General features: G+C 42.3%; 1 protein-coding gene across 2 annotated transcripts; it reads left to right on the forward strand.

Annotated features, from left to right (window-relative positions):
• Positions 1-66: 66 nt before the first annotated feature.
• LOC117162122 (receptor expression-enhancing protein 1) lies at positions 67-20,531 on the forward strand. Of its 2 annotated transcripts, none has more exons than XM_076623601.1 (5): positions 67-222; positions 16,813-16,885; positions 17,677-17,756; positions 18,937-19,171; positions 19,912-20,143. In XM_076623601.1, exons 1-5 carry the CDS (start codon positions 191-193, stop codon positions 19,999-20,001), a joined length of 510 nt encoding a protein of 169 aa, XP_076479716.1. In that variant the 5' UTR covers positions 67-190; the 3' UTR covers positions 20,002-20,143. The 2 variants fall into 2 exon arrangements, with proteins under 2 accessions (XP_076479716.1, XP_076479715.1); XM_076623600.1 differs by lacking the exon at positions 67-222 and adding an exon at positions 15,423-16,369 and having other exon boundaries at positions 16,466-16,885; positions 19,841-20,531.
• Positions 20,532-21,167: the final 636 nt, after the last annotated feature.

Raw genomic sequence — 21,167 nt, forward strand, 5'->3', positions numbered from 1 at the left:
AGATACCAACTGTTTGTACAGCCCTGCGGTCACGTGACGAAAACACGACGTGACGTCACACGCGCAGCAGCAGCCAGCTGCCAGTCCAACATGGTTGACCTGTGAGCAGTGGTGCTACAAACGGCCGTCCGCATTAATTGCTCGCTTCTTCCGATCGCGCGTACACCGTATATTGTTCAAAACCGTTAATATGATATCTTCGATCATCTCGCGTCTCGTCATGTGAGTATTCAAACCCATAATAACCGAAATACGAGGAAATAGTGTGAATAAGAAGTCAGCTGCGCCTGGATTCTCGCCATCATTAACTCAGGGTTGTTCGATTCTGTTTGTCAATTTACACGGTTCAGTTTCGTTTTTTACTCTCTCTTCTCCAGTGTACGATTTAACCATCCATCAATTTGTATTTTTACTTGGCGCTCCGAAATGGAGATCGCGTAATAGCCTGAACGTCTAGTAGTCGTTACCCTTCTTTTCTCGCAACCCCTCTTTTAACAAAGAAATCACAAAGGGTGTCTCGTTGACGTGGTCATGTAATGCGAATAAGATCAGAGGTGCAGTGTTCCAGTGAAAAGTTACACGACCATTCACGAATCTGCCTTGACGTGGAGAAATTATGTCATCGCGTCGTCGCAACACGGCTCGAAGAAAGATTTCCATGTTTGGTTACAAGTTCTACAACGGCGTCTAACCGATTGCCATCCTATTTGAAAATCGTCCTAGTTACTCGAACGAGATATCGATTCATGAGTGAAATTAATTCATGGCGATATCGATCCCCCTGTATCGGAGCACTTCGAAAATTTTGATCGTAAAAGGTAAGAGGAAATTTTCTCCACACTCTCATATTAGAGATACGAACGATAAACAGAAAATTCTACGCTCGAGGAGGACGTGTCGACTTTAATTATACGTAAAATTTTAATTGAAAGAAACCTATCGCAATCGACTAAATTTGCGTATAGCAAGATAAATATCATAGAGAAGTTCACATGCTGTGAAAGTACGTAATCTTGTCGCAATAGCCCTATGTATGCATGTAACGGAAACCTAACCTAACCATTAACTTTTGAGTCCCAACAGCAGGAGCTCCTTCTCCCCTCCATTCCGAACGTACACCCATGTTACACATTGCGCATAAAAGTTTACTTGGTATTCAGAATTAAATCTATATATAAACATTCCTGAAGAAAATCGAAATATATTTGTAATTGAACATCGTGGAAATTGATATTACTTAAAGTATAAATTATTGGAGTTGCTGTGAAATTTAATTCTGTTAGGTAATCGATTATATCGTTTCGATTTTTCGTATTTACAAGCTGGTCTAAAACTACGATAGAACTTGTTTAAACGCGTTTGGACGTGTTCCACGGTCCGAATCGACGCTCTTACATCCTCCTGGTCTTTATTGTCCGTACCCATTTCTGCATACCGAATGTTTAAAAATAGCCAGATACGTTCGAAGGAGGACAAAAGACCCTTATTGTTAGTCGAATGGTGAAGAATCATAGCGCGGAGTCTTTTGTGGTTTACCGGATATTGTTTTCGATACCACCAACTGATTAAATACGTACTATATATTGTGCGTCACAATGAGATTGTGAGAATATTGACATATTTATCTTATCTACAAAGAATTATGTATACTTCGTTAATCTGTTCTCAGCTGTTCCGAGGTTTCTGTGGTTTTTCCAATAATTATTTTCACCATTACTTGTGATCTTGAACTCTTACAAATTCGGCAACTTTTAAATATTCAACGAAGCATTTCAGGTCGAACTGATTTAAATTAGGAAACCTTGCAAACCGAAGTGAGACATTTGTGATTCTTCCAAAAGTTATTTTTGCCGTCGTCCTTTTATGAATTAGGAAATTTGGAAATATTCGACGAAACATTTCAAATAGAAACAAATATTAAACTTGGAGTAGGTTTAGAAAATTAGACAAAAGAGTGAAAATGAAGCGTGACGTTGCATCAGTTAAAGTGGAATCGCCGACGTCAATAGAGAACGTTTTCGTGCGTGTATCTGAAAGCCGTCATCAAAGATGAACGTCTGACCGAGCATCAGCTGATTGGAAAGCTACGTCATAATGATGAGAACTTGGTACAGCATGGCGTCGTGCGTCCTCTCGTTAGGGAGCACGTTTTGTTGACGGCGTTAGTAAACGTACACCGTCGATAACACGTGTGCACGGTGATAGTCTTGCCGAGACATGACTCACTCTCGTCGTGCTCGACAATAAATTGAAACGAGTCGGAGAAACGCTGATCTCAGATCGAGCACAAGGCGAGCCTCTTAAAATTCGCCGATCCGACCGGTTATGCTTTCGAGTATCGTTCGATAGTACATAGGATCGATCTATCTGCTTAAAAAAAGAAAATATTTCATAGCTTCTCCGGACTTCTTAGCGGAACTAGTAGAAATTGCAAGAATAGGGTATCGAAAAAGGAATTGTGCAATAAAGGAGCAGTGCGAAGATACCAGAAAGGAGATTCGAGTATAAAGGAAAAGATAAGAAGGGATACGAAAAATAGGAAGGACATAAAAACAACCATAAAAAGAGAGAACAAGGAAATAAGAATATAGAAAGGAGGAAAGTTTTCACAAGTGAAGAAGATGCATTAAAAGTTTCCTTAAATTCTTAGTGTATCTTTAGTCTTCCAAGAGGAATATATCCAATATATCTAAGAATAATAGCTTTACTTGGGATGGAGTAGTAAAAATTCTGAATTTGTACGGATAATATATTTCTTCTAGTAATATATTTGGTAGTATATCTACGGAGATACTGTAGGATCTTCGTATAATCGTAGAAGTTTAAACATTGCTTTAATATATCTATATCTATATAATATAATATAATAATATATATAGACGATATTCTTTCCATCCGTTTGAATTACGATAACAATGAGATGGAATATAAAAAGCAAGGTAACAAAGAGATTTCTACTGTTTCTATGCGTTACGACTGATTCATTGGTGCATCGCGATGTTCCTCGACAGATGTTTCGTTTCTCGATAATGTCACGGAGCTTTATCTCACTCTTGTTATGTATATCGTTTAAGAAGTATGACTCACGTATTCGATAGTCTTTGTGTACATCAAGCATTGTCTTTTTACCGCATTAAGAATACGCGAGTGCAGTTCCCTTTCACCTTTTCAACGTGTTCTATCTTACGTATTTACGAATACATATACACTAGTTTACGAAGGTATTCGGACACTTATCATGGGAAATTTTTATGAATATGTATTACGTAAAAAATTAATATATCGTAGGCAGTTGGCTTAAATATACAACCAATGCTAAAAGCAATCCCATTAAGAATCGACGTCCATTAATATAATGAATATTTTACTGTTTAAATAATCTTGCGAATTCGTGCAATGTGCATGTTTGCGATAAATATCATGTAACTTCTACACACATTTTTGCGTTTATTTCAAACTTTATCAACGCGATCATGATGATATTTCCACATTGGTAAGTGTCCGAATTCTTTGTTGGCATGTGTACCAACTACCAGAGACGTTCTTCTTCCCTTTATTTTTTATTTATACATCATTCTTAATCGATAGAATATTTTGTAAAAATAAACTCAACGAGTAAAGATAGATTCCACATGTTCGCATTAGCGACACACTTGCGTCAAACTCTTTAAAAACTTTGGAAAGTGTCCAACGTTGAGGTCGTTTATTCGTAGCTGCACGTCGATATTGGAATGAAATTTTCAGAATAATTTTCTCACGACCGGTAACGTGTCTAAAAGTAATACAGCTCGATAGATCTTGGAGGAAAGGAAGTTTGCGGGCGGAAGGAAACGGGTAGTACACTAAGGGATGCTTTCTTGGTAGACCATAGGAACGTGGTCGTTGGATCGATGCCCGGTTGGCAACAGGAGGGTGGTTCTGCCGGTGGTATATGAGCAAGGACGTTCGTGCGGCACCCTCGTTTCCTCTTTCCCCGCCCTTTTTCTCTCCTTCTTCTTCTCTTTTCTTCTCTTCTCTTCTCTTCAGGCCTCGTCTCTTTTCTTGCGGGTTCTCCCGTTACAGCTGTGCAGAGGTAGCACGATTCTCCAGCGGTTCGTCGTCAATCGATATTTCGTTTCAGAAAAGATCTCTGTATTAACCTTTCCGGTGTGTTGCACGAGGCACAGGCGTTTCACAGTGGATCTCTGCCATCTAAACAGTCGTCAAGGGTGGCTGTTGCTTGTTTGCTTTTCCTTTTGCTTGCTCAAATACCGCTGGAAACGGTATCGTTTGGCAGAAAATATTCCAACGTACGGCTACCAGCGTACACTATTGGAAATTATTAGAATCGACACAACAATCTCGCCGAAATGTATTGAAGCACGACGTGCTTGTTCCTAGCGTTGCTAAACGAAAACCGTGTCTCGGTGAAAAGTGAAACGGGTACACGCGCAACGATTAATTTCGTAAATCCTATAGCAACCAGGTCGAGATAAAACCTACCGACTGACTCTCTTTCTTCTTCTGTCGACACCTGCGCGCACACTCTCATTCTATTTACCTAGCTTCCTCTCCGTTTCGTTCCATGACCTATATTTTCGATGTTGCTGAAAGGTATCTCATTTTCTATGGATGCAGGCATTGCTCCGGTTGCTGTGCCCGTTGTCGACCACCGACTCCAACGCGAAACACTGCCGTTTCTTCGTGGCTGTTGATTCTATTTGCATAGAATCGCGTTTGGAAGTATTGCTCGTTGTGACCTGCTTCTGTGAACCAAGAAAACCGAAAATTTCGAATTAAAAACTATTGCTTCTCGGCAGTATTGATCGTTAGACTCGCACGTTCTTAAACGATACCTCAGAGGCTAAATAAAGTTCCACTTCTTTAATTGTGTTCATAAAAATTCGTAGTCTGATTATTATTTTCTTGCTTTCTAATTTTACAGCTCGATCAGCGTAACTTCTATTTCATAAATCTGACTATACCTTACATCATACGAATGGAACCATTTAATCACTACGTTCGCACATAATCGAGTAACTATTATTATCTTATCGTATATTTTCGATACGATCTCCCAAATTGTTTCTTCGTCGAGGCGACAATCGTGCAGGCGGCTTTCCACGATTTAAAACGACGATAGTTTCTTCAAAACTGTTGGAGGTAGACATCGCGTGATTCTGGCGTTGTTACACCGCGTTCGGCTGAGCGTACGAGACGCGGTGGCTCGACCAGGAGAAATTCGCGTAAAGGGGCCTCGAGTATTTCAAAAGGCTGCCTACGACTGGAAGGGAAAAAAAGAGAAAACGTCTCATAGAGCAGGAAAGAAGTTACGTCGGTGTTGCGGTAATATGGTCGGGTACTTAGGATCCTCCAGCACGTGACGTCATTGCACTCGTTAGAATAATTAAGAATTCCATTCGCTAATTACGATGCGGTTCGTTCACCGCGCTTTTCCATCCTATTGCGAGGCTTCCACCATATACCGCAGGATTAACGCAAAATTTCTAACTGACCAGCGAGATAGAACCGCTTTTTCGTCATTAAAAAAAAAAAGTAACTTGAAATCAGAAGAGATAGCCATCAAAAGAGATGACCAGAAAAATAACGGAATTGCCTTTTACGATGGTTCTTAATGGGTTCTTAAATCTCAACACAGATCCGTGCCTTTTCGGAAGCTCCACGGGTCGAATATCGTTAAACTCTAGGCTGTAAGCTCTGAAAATGGCTTTCGTGCTCTCGGAAACAAAATGAGAGGCACGCGTCGGCTCGATCGGTGGAAATGTTATCGCAGTTGCGCGCCAACGATTCCCCGGAGTACCGATAGATGATAGCGTTCGCGGGTCGAAGGGAATGTCGAAGCTCGCGCCGGTAGATAACAAGTTCGTGCTCCTCTCCTTCCACGTTTCGGTTTGCCCGCTTCTTCCCGAGCACAGTACCTCGAACAGCTCTAGAGAAAGAGAGAGAGAGAGAGAGAGGGCTCCGTTTTGATTTACACCCTCCTTTTTCCCGCCCTCGTATATAATTACGCCATTTTCTCGCAGACCAGGCCATATTTCTTCGTCCCTGGAGACGCGCCAAGGAGCAAAAGTGCACGTCACGGGGGTGTGGTAAAGAGCACGAGACTCGTAGAGCCCGAGAAGGGTGGCGCGGCCAGAAACGAAAGCATCGTGCCATGCCAGGGTGATGACCCTTTGGGCGTACCCTGAGACCTTACGCTCCTGGTATCGTCGCGATATCCTCCTTTCTTGCCTCTCTGCTCTTTCATCCCGCCCCTACCTCTACCTTGTCCCTTCTTCTTCTATGTCTTTTTTTTCTTCTCCACCGAACACTCCCTCTCGTCTTTTTATCCGTTTTCTGGATAGGTGGGTGGCTAGTGGCCATACTCGAGCAAGCTAGATGACCGTAGGGGAAGAGAATTGGAACGACGCACTGGAATGCGAGCCTGAACCCGAAGGTTTTTCTCTCTTGCTTTGTTCCCGATCTCGATATTAGAGGCACACGTGAGATAATTTCTCACTTCCATTTCTTCTTCCTTCTTTTCTTGTCTTCTGGTGTATCTTGACAGATAGAACTTTGATCGAACCTCGGTCTCTTCTTAGAAAAATTATTTCTTTCCGTGCTTTCTGACGTCTGTATCTTTTTAACACGCGCGGTTTGCCTCGAGTCGAAATTCCAATATACTGGGAATTCGTATTGCAGAAATGTGTAATTTCTTCTCACATTTTCCAGTGTTTTTATATCTTTACGGGCTTAACATTTTCGAAACGCCGCTGGTTGATCCGGATCGGGGATTTGGGAATGTTGGAAATTCTTATTAGAGAAATAATTTTGGAGCGAGGTCAAAAGACGCGAGCCACACCGTGTTTTCCATAAATCTTGAAATACGAAGTCGCATTAATACAGCTCTTTCTTAAATCTTTTCGCGGGATGCAGATTCGTAAACGTCTCGGCATATGCAAGCCGTGGACTGGCGCGTTTGAGAAAGTTCAGACTCGACGCACTGCGTGGGAGGTCCGCGATTCATCCGCGATGTTTGTGGATCTTTTATAGCATGGATTTCCCAACATCTCCGCCGTAGACCAGCACCATGTGCCTCGAGAAAACTTGCAGCCAATGCCCTTTATCGTAAACCAACGCATTCGATTATGCTGAAAAAAAGACGTTAAGAATTTTTCGTGACCTAAATCGATCGAAACAGATTATCGGAATACGAATTTCATCATTGTCCTCGATTAAATCGCGTACTCTTGAGAATCTGATATTTCTTCTTTAAATAACACCAAATAAATCAGTCATGCTTGCGCATTTCTCTCGGAATATTTTCGGTTTCGGGCACTGCAAAATCGTCTTTTTTCTCCCGTCTGGTATTTCTCCCTCTACGACACTCTACCCTTACTTTTAGTCGGTCTCTCTCGTTCTCTCCTAAGGAAGACGATGCGTCGTCGTTGTAGTCGTCGGCCACTCTTCGCTGTTTAAATATAAACCCAAGCACAGAAGTGGCCAGCTTCCAGTTCGGGCGTCGCGACGCTCGTGGAACATACATCCGACACAAAGCTCGAGACTTTGAGTCTTGTCACACGTACATCTCGTGCGAGTAACACTGTGAGTTTCGTTGCCGCGAATTATTGCTTCGTCGCACGTTGTTCTGATTTATGATTGTACCGAGAGGAGCACGACGGATCTGAAACGATTTCGTCGATCCTTGATCGCATCCAGGATCGAGCCAACGAGTTCATCGACCAAGTCGTCCATTCAAAACGAATCGGTGAGAGCTGTAAAGTGTCGTCCTCGATGGGGAAGCTCGATCAACGAAATTAGGTAGAAAAGAGCAGAGTTTAAACGATGGAATGGTCCAGCCGTTAAAACAACCGACGCGAAATCTCTGGTTTAAGAGAGTTTAATTGAGATCGAAGTTTTTAATGTTCGAAACGGTTTATAAAGAGCGTGAAGTATCGAGGGAACGTTGAACGAAATTTTCAATCGGCTTTCAAAGTTGCCGTAGTTGGCAACTTTTCCAAAGGTTATCGAGCTCCCGCGGGAAGGAAGTCCAGCTGATAGCTTGGCTGAAATCATACACCATACTTCCACGATCGTCGAATCCTGGAGCAAAGGGTTGTTGATCCTCTTCGATATCTAAGTGTTAAAAACCGAGGAATGTTCGAAAAGGATTTTGAAAAATCGACGGTTCTCGCGTTGACGTTTCGACTTTGAAAAATAATACCGGGTATCCAAATAATCTTAAATCGAACTACCGTCAAAGTAATTTTGTCCTTGCACCAAATTTCGAGATATTTTCTAATCTAGAAAATCGTGCTTGTCCGCACGTGAACTCGAGTTCTCTCAGTCACGATTAATATTTGATCGAGCGAACGACGAATCGTGAACGACGCTGCACATTCTATCGAAACCTATTCCGTGCTGCGATCAGGTCAAACTCTACGAGTTGGTCCTGTTTTCCCGGAGGTCGCCGAAACTCGACGACTGACTAATTCGTTCGTGAGAGGAATCACCGGTGCCATTCGTCTTTGTCGAGAGGAGCAACGAGATCCCGAAGGAGCGGTGGAAAAAAGTAGTCGGAGTGAGAGAAAAGAGCAAGAGGAGAAAGGAGGCGGCTGCAAGAAAGGAACCGCTTGTTCGACCGGTTGCTTAGAAAACGCTAGTTGAATCAGTCGGCTGGTCGTTACCCCGGAACAACTTTTGTCGGCACGGCGTGACAATAAAGAGACCGGACGAACGCGCGCGATCCAACCAACAACGCGACTTCTCCAGAGTAAAAAAGTTCGCGACTGGGTTGAGAGAAAGCGAATGCTGCCCTTAAGCAGTCAAAAATCTACGCGTAAAATGCGCAGCTCGTGAAATTCGATCGTACCAGCGCTCTCTCCTACAGAATTTAAAACGTCAGCTTCCTTCAAGAAGAAAGTTGTCGCCTTTAAGCTTTTCAGACTGGAAAGCTCCGCCATCCAAGTTCCGGCCGTCCATCCAGGACCTTGTAAACTTCGTTCCAACTCTCGCTGTAGAAGTTTCCTGAAATAGCAAAAGAACGAACAAAGATATTCGCTTGAGAAAATCTCGAGAGAAGAAACCCTTATTAGCGAGAATCGAGTTCATCGACGTTCTCCGTGGAGTTGGAGGCGAGTCTTTTTTTGCAGAGCAGCATTCGTGGGGATGCAAGCGGTTGTTCTTGGCCACTTTCTAATCCTCCGATCTGCGATTGCCGAGTTAATGAACGATCAGCTGGTGAACGGTCCGAGTGATTGAGGCCAATGTTGAATTCGTTACAGCGAAGAAGCTTATGCGTCGAAACCGCGGTTGGCTTTCGATCGTCTTCTTAGAGAGAACTTGTCGAGCTTTTATCGTCCATACGCAGCCTAAATCTCGTTAGGCTAGTATCGGAGCGTATTAAACGAGAGGCAAGCCGAATCGAAAGGTTTCTATCGGATTTCGAGAGACAAATAACGTTCTGTATAGGGTGGAAATATTCGTGACTATAGGAATAGTTAACACGACTAGACGACATTTTTTGATTCATAATGACTTGCCCTTTGCCTGTGAAAAGTACAACGTCGGTGGCCGTGCCTATAGAGGCCTACCATTATACACGAAACATCCATTTGCCCATTTTTAAACGGGTAACCGTGGTGAACACTATATCCGTTACATTCTTACCTTCTCCCTTAAAAATTGTATCGAAAACGTGAGGAAAATAGGACAAACTGGAGCCAATGTTTCTACCGAGAGCCGCGTCGTTTAACACTTTTCGACGAGAGAGTAAACAAAAATAACGTCGGTTGAGAACAGTCGGAACGTAAATAAAGTCGTATAAATTTCCTGAATCTCGATTAATCGAAATAACACGGGGTGTCACGATTTCGACGAATACGATCGTTTGCGAATATGTATTTGTTTGCGAGAACGCGTAACGTAATTTGCGTAATTCGCGGAAAAATTAATTGCGTGACTGGAAAATCGATACGTTGATTTGGTAGCTGTAAAATTACGAAGTGTTGGTAAATCGTTCAGAGGCGTTTTAATTTCATGAAAAATAATGCACACGTCGCCTCGCTAATGAGTTTCAGAAACTTTTTAAAAGGCAAGCAGCGTACGAACGGAATAAAGTCGGCGAATTTTTTTTAGAAGCCTATAATTATTTAACTTTTAGCTTAGGATTTTTCACGAGTTTGCTAACACGTACAAATTCTGTGCCGGACTTTTTACATTTTTCAATTTTTATATAATTTCGAATGGTTACGGTTGCTGAATCAACGTCGCGTCCACGAAAACAGACAACCGATTCATCATTCGAAAACATCGGGTTGCGTAACCAGCACTAACGATATCCGAATACGTGTGACATTGATCAAAATGCTGATCGGTAAACAAGATTGTATAACGTTGTAGATATTTCCAGCGCGGATGTGAAATTTCGAAGAACGTGGTTTGAAATGAAGCTCGTTGAAATACATGGAAACGCGTACAGCATCATCCGAGATTGCAACTGCGGTGACACTGATCCAAAACTTGCTGGGCAAAATTGTATAACGTTGTAAATATTGCCAAGCGAAGTGTTTAGAATAGTCAGATTACGTTAATCCTTTCACCGTGTAATAAAATGACGGGAGTTTACAATGAATGATTTCCAATACAATCGCATGGGGAATTTGAATTTCAGCTTTTCAATATTAGCCAAGTTCGAACAAATCGACAATTATAATAATTCTTAGTATCATAGTTGACAATTTTCTTCTCTCCTCTTACATTATGAAAGGGTTACATTATGAAAGTGTTTGACTCGATGGCGCGGTGATTAATTTTTTATTCATTTCCTAAATCATATTTGTGAATCGTTAATGACTGGACAATGCGTTGCTGACAATGTGTGAAACAGAGCAATAAATCAATCATGCAGATAAACGAAAAGAGAGCACACTGGTTTTTCTTTTTTCTTTTCTTTTTCAATGTATATTTTTAGATCTTTCGTCCCTGACTTCCTTCTTCTATAACACAATACTTGATCATCTAAATTCCTGAGTCCTTCGACTTGATCGCGTCGGTGTTATGGATTACCCGCATAATTCTTTGTCGCGCCCATTCATCTTCGTAATTAAGCGACCGTTTACATGCGACGCAGCAGTATCTCACGTGTAAATCGTTGTCACGAAGGTGAAAGTTATTAAGCGTTCTTGATAAAGGTAGCCGCGTTTGCAACACTTCTCGAAATTAGAAATACCAGATGAATCGCGTCTCCACTCACGAATTCCCTTTAATTACGAAAGAAGGCTCGTAGCTTGATTAAAGAAGCAACTCGTGCGCGATCGATATAATCTTTTCTACATGAAGTTTTATTACACCGTTCGATTATCGTCTTCTGTGATTGTGGATACGAGAGCCTGGCTTTGTTTCGGGTCATTGTATTGTTAAAAGTAACAAAGGCTATTGGTCTCGTCTAAAAGCGATCAGGCTAGCCAAGAAAGGAAATCATGCGCTAGAAACAAAGAATGGAAGCCTCGACGAATATCTTCTTTTTCTTCGAGCTTTGTCATCGCCTCCAAGGACGCATCCACGATATTCCGATGCAGTTTCAAAATTGTTCGGCCGAACAACACTTGGCGACTTTGGAAAAGTTCCAGAGATGCTCGACGAAAAAAGCTGAACCAACTCGACAACCATTTTTTTTTTCTTTCTACGACGTAAAACAGGAAGACTCTGTTGGGGTAAAAAGATTTACACCGAACGCTTCGAGATTTTTCCCACCGAATCTTTATACGATCGCACCGACAGAATTGTCAGCTGAGAGTAGCTGTATTTATCGAGGCAGCTATATTCTATCTTTTTTTTTTTATTATACACGAATTTCTCTGTGTGTGTTATTTTTATCTAATCAATTTCCTCAATCGGTTTCTTAATCCATTCGCTCTTAATTAAGTTAAATTTTTAGCGAAACTACCGAGATTAAATCGCGAGTTAAGAAAATCAAGTTTTACTCGTCGGCTAAAAATGGTGCAATCCTGAAAGGATTAAAAAACATATGTGCAGTTTAGACTCGCTTAGCTTATCTATTTATAGCGGTTTGTTCTATCTAGCTTATTCTACGCGTACGTCGCAGCGATATGTACCGATGGATCAGGTTGATGCTCCTTGTCCCCATCTCGAAATAACCGGACACGCCCTCGTTACGACGTTTTCGTACCTCGCTCATTAAAGCTGTAAACGAATCACACTGATTCGTTACCTATGCGCTTACCTTGCCACTCTATCCGACCGGTGGAAAGTTAATAGTCCGCTTAATAACGACACCGTTCGGTTCGAATCAGCGAGAACCGATACGTTTTTTCCACGGAGCAAAATCAAGCAAAACCCGCCCAACCAATCAGTGGCTGACGTGGAAAGAAAGATAATGATGATTTTCGTATCCGCCAGAGTTTTAATTAATGGACAAGAGATAATAAAGAGGGACTCGAGGGAAATTGTGGTTCGAGAAGGGCTACGATTAAAATAGAAAACTGGGTCGACCCTGAAGCGCGATGAAAAGTTACCTGGACGCGAGTATCCAGCACGTATTCCCGTTATTTCTTGTCGAACCGTATTTCGGATATGGAACCGACATATTTCTCACGACCTTTAATTAGCAAATGCTCCCACGTTGCATCCAAGTGACTGCATTTTTATTATTTATTATTACGATACATAAAGTTGTATATGGACTGTATTCTTGCCACGTGCAACCAAATGCTCACGCGACATCCTATGAATTAATACTATAAACATTTGTTTAGCCATCCTATGAATTAATGCCATAAACATTTGTTTAGCCATCCTATGAATTAATACCATAAACATTTGTTTAGCCATCCTATGAATTAATACCATAAACATTTGTTTAGCCATCCTATGAATCAATGCCATAAACATTTGTTCGATCTTCGTGAGTATCGTTCGATCCCATCGTTCGAAGGAAACATATACTTGATTTTCATTTTCAGTCGCGATAAAAATAGCCATACGTTTGTAAATAAATATTGACAGCGTTTCGGGGATTCGTTGGTAGATTTTGAAAATAAAATGGCAAATCGCAACGAGTTCGCTGCTTTTCGAATTTATCGGCCGCACAATGGGCGCGACTCGCGCAACGAAACCTGTTGCGAGAACACAATGGGCAAGTAAATTTTCCTTCGACAATATAAAACAATAACTATTCTCTCTCGTTTTTTGTAGCCAGTCATTACAGTTCATTGACAACGCTGCCCGTGAATCGAGCTTTTCGATCGCCTCTTAAAAAACGCGAGAATGCCATTTCACAAACTTTCGTATAAGTAAAACAGATCGCCTTATGCATATGACTGTCAAACGTGTACTTGTATACCGATTTTTCCCAAGCTTTTCCAAAAAGGTACAAGACCAGACGGTACAATCGTTGATCTTTTCATACACGCGTTTATCACATACACGGGCTGCACATGTTTCGTCCTTTTTTAACAACCTATTCAGGATAGAATGAAATATTCAGGATTATCCCAGGGTTTACCAGACATAATCAAGCGACAAATGCTATTTAGAGTTTGGTATTAAAAAGCTATAATAAAAGTACAAAGGGAACGTTGACAGACATACTATTACTTGCTAGAAGACTGTAAGACAGAGATAGTTAACAATGAACGTAACCTTTGGCTGACACAGTCTACTTTAAAATCTCTATTTCGCTTATTACGTTTTTCTTTTGCGATATTCGGGCATCGTGGCCATTGACTGATCGATAAAATCACTGGAAAATTCAAACAGCCGAAACGACCGACTGGCTCGATAAAACCGTAGACGCGACTCGTAGCAATTGTTACCGGACTACCAGTTTCATGTTTATTAATGCAGCCGCGTAAACGTGCATACGCGTGCACGAGCACAAACGCGGGAACAAGCGAAGGCGACATGTTTATTCGTACGAGGTCAAGATCATTGTCGTTCATTCGCGCGCAGCCTGGATTCCGTCACGTTTCGCCGCGGATCCTCCATGAGCGACTTTTTCTGTCGCGAAATCCGTACACTGGCCACGTTTCCATATCGCAAAGCCTTTGCCCCAAAGAAAGCGTGTCCTCGACCGTTTATCGTGAATTTTCCCTCTGTCTTCCATTTGCAACGAATTTTCGATTCGTAACGTTCAAACCGCAGAGCAAGAACCTGTCTGGACGAACCAGTTAATTACAATTTCCATAGTGGCTCTCAACTTTGTGCGATTGAAATTGTACGAACGAATAGCGATAGTTTACATAGGTGTAGTGTTCTGTCCTTTCAACGACTGCAATTTGTGCGTATTTTTGTTTTCTCTCCTCGCAACAACCGAATTACCATTTCTGGTACAGTCCTTAATCGACGTAATCCTTAACTTATGAGCCATGCCCTTTACCATCCTCACTGCCAATCTTTCCAAAATCGTTAAAACGTCTGGCATTTCTCGTCAAATAGATTCTCTTAGTTGCGAGCCTCAAACCGCGCCGAACACTGTAGCGAGTGCAGCAACGAGTTGGCAAAAAATCATCAAACGTCTGTTGGAATTTTTACTTTCGCGTAACCTATGCTTTACACAGGCAGCCAATGCTTATCGAGTTCCCCATTCCGAATCCGAATAATTTTCCATTGCCAGGATATTTATAAACACGACATAGGTTTGAGAACGTTTGATCCAGTGTATATTCTAATTTCGTCTAAGATTCTTTAAACGTGAGTGGATTAGTCACTACCCAGGCTCCAAGACGAACATACCAATATTCTTTAGAATATTTCTCGAAAAATTCCGTTTGTGGGGTTCGTTAATGCGCAAATACCAGCACGGACTGCGCGCAAATGACGCCCTGTTACGCAATCGACATTGCTGACAATCATCGTATTACCTGCAAAGCGCGATCGTCCGTAGTTTCGCGCGATTCTCGCTTGGCGAAGCTCGTTCGCCGAACCCATCCTCCCTAGTTCCGCAATCATTCTCTAAATATCAAATTTACATTTGTAAAGTTACATTTTGTTCGAGCGATTTTTCTCGTCGAAGTAATTTTTGTTAACGTCAACGGCGGTTTATGCCGCCGTTGAAAAAAGTGTGAAATAGCAGCAACGAAAACGGGAAAAAACAAGAGACGCGCAATGCAAAACGAAAAACACTATTATTTTAAACACGACGATACTCTCCAACATTGGAAACAATGTAAATTTGGTCTAGTTTGGCGAAGTTAAATAATTTGCTTAGCAATTTGCCAAACTCAATTGGGAATAATTTTCAAGTGATCTATGTTTGAAAATAAACTATTTAACCCGTTATTAACGGTGCAGTAAATAGCGAAATATACCGTGTACTTACATTGAAAATTCAACGGCCATACATTGTACTGATGAAAGAGGAAAAAGTTAGTTCAATGGTAATAGTTTCAACTGTGATTAACATAATTTAGTAGTGTATGTATATGCTATTCCTTTTGCGTCATTTTGTTCTTCGCTTTATTGGTTCTTATGCAATATCTTCTGGCTGACTCAAATATCTGACTACGCTCTTCAGCTTCTTCTAAAATACATTTGGAGAACCAATTTATCCAATCAGCGTGTTGCATTTCCACGAACAACAATAGACATCGTGCTAATGTTATAGTTACACGAGACAAACGACAGCTGAAGTCACACAGCATCTTAGAACAGCGCGTAAAAACGAAAAGTCTATCGGATCGGTTGAATCGTTATCGTGAAGGCGAGTCGGGCGAATTTCGTATCCGGCTCGCGTGACAGCGGCTTAAGGCGCTAAAATAGAGCCTGTATGGCATCGATGTAGTCGACACGTCGGTGCCAGAACGCAGTTACGCATTTAGTCTTTAACTGGAAGCATCCGCGGCCGGAACAAGCGGCCGCCGAGCCCGTGACCGACGAAAACGCGAATTTTCCTCGATCGAACAGCGCGAATCGTCTGCTCTGGGCGATCCTTTCGTGGAAAACGAATCGATTCGTAGCCGTGAAACGACGATGTGAAGCGTTTCCGTGGCTAGAGGATGCAACAAGTGCGTCGCGGCGGAGAACAGTTCACGAAAAGGGGACGTCATGTAGAAGCTACCTGCGTTGCCAATTGCGTCCACGAATCGACCGCTTGATCTCCGCGCTGCCGCTAATTACCCTCGCAATCAGCCTCGATTCAACTTCGTTTCACGCCTACGAGATCATCGTTTGCAACGAAAGGATCCGCCGTATGAACGCGACTGTAGGAAATCCGTGAGTGAAAGTACACGCATCATAGTATTCCCTTCGTTCGATCGTTCTTCTATAATCTTTGATTACTTCATCGTTCGGTTATTTCGTCGATCGACGAGCTATACCTATCAGAACGAGACACGTCTCTGTCCGATTTTTCAATCTGTTCGCCGAGTCTGTAAGTTTCCTTTCGCTTATCTCTCTGTTAGTTTACTTTTACAGGCAGAGCAAGATTGATTTTTCAAGGAACGATTTTCCTGCTTCGATTTTACAGTTTGATGCGTCGGATCGGGCCGACGAGAATCGAAAAACACTCGGAGAGAGAGTTCGCGAATAGAAATCGAGAATCCAGGCGAGGCACGGGCAAGATTCCCGGTGTGGAATGGAAATCAAAAGAAACGAGCCTCGACCGGACGAACTCGAGGAAAATCCGTTTCTCTGGACGATCTGTAAAACGGGTGTCCCTCGAATATTGGCCACGAGTCTGTTCGCTGTCGGTCGATACTGTGCGGACCAATTGCCAAAGAAAATGGGCCTGGGCAGCCTTCGGATCCTGGCCGCGTTCCTAGTTATTGTAATGCCCCGATCGCTCACTTACATTCTCCTGTATCCGATTTTCAGATTAGTGTTTGGCAATTTGTACCCGGCCTACGCTTCGTACAAGGCAGTGAGAACGAAGAATGTGAAAGAATACGTGAGTATCCATCAAGACCACCCGCTGAAATAACTACAGAGGTATTCTTACTTCGTCTTCCATTAATAGCGATTATGTTTGATCATTCTAATTAATGGGAATAGAGTATAAGCGTGCTTCCAAGTACGAGCCAAGTTTCAGCTGAACTTGCTCGATAACGTTGCGGCTAAACATTGTTTCTAGGAAAGCATAAACTTTGCTCCGCAAATATTTATCCACGAGGGCTACTTCTCTCAGGCTTCTTTGTTAAAAATCCACCGCACTTGTCCTCGACGAACTTTGTTTCTGGATTAACTCGTGTCGCTTTATGCTCCAATGCCATCTCCAGAGAATTCCCGGTTAAATTCCAAGCTTATATTTCCATTCCCTTTGCGTTTCCCTCTTGCTTTCGCATAACGTTAAAAGCTAATATTAGGTTGCTGTGGATCGAAGACCGTTGTCTGGTTAGAATACTTCTACCAATTTGACGCGCAACCTCTATGTACGTGGATGCTATGCCTCTTATATCTCTATATATGTACGTTCTGCACATATTTGTACATTCAAATTTCCCATGAACGCGTAAACATTCTCGGGCTAATTACAAACATCGATAACCAACTTACACGAACAAAATGGCAAACGGAATTTATACAGCGATCAAATATATCCCATACGAAAGCCGAGACGAAGTAAGAGTTCCTCCAAGACGACGATCATCCTATCTATATCCCTAAGAGCGTACGGTACATCGTTTCGTCGCAGAGATCCGTCTGGAGACAAAGTGTAAGCATTTGTACTTTCGTTTTCAGGTGAAATGGATGATGTATTGGATCGTGTTCGCGCTGTTCACGTGCGCGGAAACATTCACCGACGTCTTCTTCAGCTTTTGGTGAGCAACGCCTGGGTCACGTTTCTCTTCTAACTTTGATACATACCGTAGTATAGCTAGCAACGAACGAGTACCGAAAAGGTCAAATAGAAGAGGAGAGGTCGACACCACCGTGGTCCCTTCCCTCTCGTAACTTGTTAATCCAAAGAGTACTCGCGATGAAAGAGGCTGAAATAGCTGTTGCACGCGTTCGCTGGATGGAAAGGGCATGTGTTTCGTAGACAGGGCTATCTGGAGTCGCGAAGCGTTTGGTCTGGTCGGTCGGTCATGGCCCCGTTTTCGCCGGAAGCGAATAAAATTCGAGCGAACCGGGGCCAATAAACCGAGGTGAACCGCGTGGTCCGCTCGCCACCGGGAATTCCGAAAGTCTAATTTCGGCCGAGATGGATATTGGCTTACATGCACTTCTGAGGATTCTACCGGCGTCTCGTCTTCCGTCTCTGTTTCTGGTGTTCCTGCCCGCTGTGCCAGATCTCTCCCTTCATACTCGAATTACAACCAAAAAGGAGAGTTGCCGGTGTATTTCTAGCCAGGAATACCCTGGCACTTTCCTCTCCTTCCCTCCCTCTTTCTCACACTCCCTCTTTTCTTTCCTATCGTCCACTATCCTACGCCTGGCCATTACTCTACCCAATTATTTTCCCCTTTTTCGTTTTTTACCCTCCTTTCGCGATGATGCGGCTTCGTGGTTCACGGCTGCGTCACGCGTAACGACAATTGACGAGCTCTCTGAAAGACAAAGGCCCTGTAGGTCCATCGTAAATATGTACAGTTACTAAGAAAAGTGGCCGTACACCTGACGGAAGGGCCATTTTTATTACAATAGAATGCTACAACGTTTCATTGCCAAGTTATTGCGATTTATGTCAAGATGATAAGGACTATAATATAAGATAAATGTTATTATACGACGTGATATGCACATCGCGAAAAGTTGCAAATGAAATGTCCACCCTCGATGGGCTGTTAAGAAAAATCAGAACCGAGGCTTGCAAAGTAATTTAACATTTTTCCAAAAAGCTTCTCAATTTTATCGTTGGTTATCTTTTTGCGTTCGAGCTACAAATTTTGCATTCTTCTATGAAAATGTGCTGTATTTTACCGACCAATAATTTACGGCCATCGATTTTTTCCATCGTTTCGTACGCGTAACATTTGTGTTCTGATCTTGCTCGTATAGGTTCCCGTTTTACTATGAAATCAAGACTATCCTGGTGATCTGGCTGTTGAGCCCAGCCACCAAAGGCTCGAGCATTCTCTACAGACGCTTCGTTCACCCGGCTTTGATCCGGCGCGAGGCTGAGATCGACGATGCCTTAGCACGCGCGACGGAGCAAGGTTACTCGGCAGTGTTGCACCTCGGATCGAAAGGTGTGAATTATGCTACCACGGTTCTCATGCAAACCGCTATCAAGGTAAGTTTCGAACTTAAAAGTACATTCGCTTACAGATGCCGTAACGACGAATCCGATCGTCTTGTTTAACAGGAAAAGTAAACAGTAACGGAGAAGATATTTTTTTATGGAATAGAAGTAATTCTGAGATTAAACACGGAATAATAAGATACGGAAAATCCCGAGTAGATCGTAGATGGTTATATAAAAAATATACAGAATATATACAACGTAGTGTATCTCGTTTCTTCGAGTATATGATACGTCGTCTGAATCTTTTCCTCGTAACAAAACGATCAAAAGTCCGTAACTTCACGTAAAATATTAACTCGCTGCAGCCACCGCTTCCCAACTCGCTAATCGTTCGATTTTCTTTTTTTTTCTTGTTTTTTATGTTTACGTTGTCCTGCACGCCTATCCTGCACGCCGCCTCTAATCAAACAAACACCAACGTCGATCATCATCACTACACATCGTCTAACCACTGCCAATCATCGTCGTTCCTTTAACAACTCGTCGTTATATATTATCAAAAAAAAAAAAAAAATACCATGTTATATGTACACACGTGTTTGTTATGTTCGACCTGTAACATCAAACATTCCACGACGTTCGTGTATATGTGTAAAAACCAAAAAAAAAAAAAAAAAAAATCCTTCCAAAAACACATCGGAACGCGGGGGTGGTCAGCATATTCTGAAGTCAGACCAAATCATGGTGACTGAGCTATCAACGATCCAATCGGCCTCGGCCGTTTCTAGCTTGGCCAAGCTTCCAACGACCTCGAAGGAAAAGACGGACCAGATAGACGCCATCCAGAAACCAAGCACCCCGTCGCACTTAAGCAGTAGCTCCGATGACTTGATCCCTGTCGATTCGATGCCCAACACGAGCAACGATATGAACACGGACGACGAGCTGGTCGAAATTGATCCTGTAGCAGAAGGGAACTTTTTCAAGGTGCCAACGCCGAAGAAAACGCACAAGGCGCGGAAAACCAGAAAAGGGCGAGCCGAAGGCAACTCGAGGCGACTCAGGTCACACGCTCGCGACACTGACTCCATGTTCAGCGACGATGAGTTGGACCAGCAGTATGCATCCACCATGACAGAATACTGACACACAGTGTCGTTCTGTGAATCGGTGGAAAGCAACGATTCAACGTAGTCTCGGAGAATCGCGAGAATAATCCTCGACAGGCTTTCGTCGAAATGGATTGCAAGTTACCGATTTAAGATTAACATAGCGTTTTTACATTTATAGAGATTCGAGTGGAATGGGTTTTAGGGAAATTATGCGTGTGTTTATTGAAAGTCTTAGAGTAATTTTCCGTTTTTTTTCTTTCTTTCTCTCTCTCTCTCTCTCTCTCTCTCTCTCTCTGTTTTAGAGTCGAGTTAATCCTGAAGAAGGTATTCGTTAAGACGGATTATGGATGGAATGGTCGGAAAGACAAAGATAAAAAGGAATTTGGTCATTTTGATGAGAGGGGAGTTTTTGAAATTTTACTCCCGTGAAATTATTTGTTACATCTACACGTGCGTTACGATACTATATACAATAATGAAGATGTTTTTTTATTCGATATATACCAGAGGCCTTTAGCATAATGTAATCTCAGCTGCGATACGTTTAACGTTTAGACGAACATTGAGAAACTATTATTGCGTGCCACCTTTCTGCGAATTCTGCGACTTATATCGTTTATTATACCAATTAGCATTAAGAGTAATCTATCGTGATCGAATCGCGAACCGTGATAATTTTAGTAAGTCGGGAAAACTGGTGCCTTACGATAGATGACGATGTGAGATTTCGTCGATTACGACAATCCAAGAAATTTTCGTCTATTGTTGCAAACTGACAAACTATTCTCAACAAATAAATATATCAAATAACCATGTTGAATCCTTTTTCACGAACAAGCCGTCGAATAATCGGAGTATCGATCGAATACATGATATTTCGTTTCTATCAACTAGACTTGTATCAAAAAGACAGAGTTTAAGACTGTACCGAG

The sequence above is a fragment of the Bombus vancouverensis genome, chromosome 13, assembly GCF_051014615.1.
Source record: "Bombus vancouverensis nearcticus chromosome 13, iyBomVanc1_principal, whole genome shotgun sequence".
Lineage (NCBI taxonomy): Eukaryota > Metazoa > Arthropoda > Insecta > Hymenoptera > Apidae > Bombus > Bombus vancouverensis.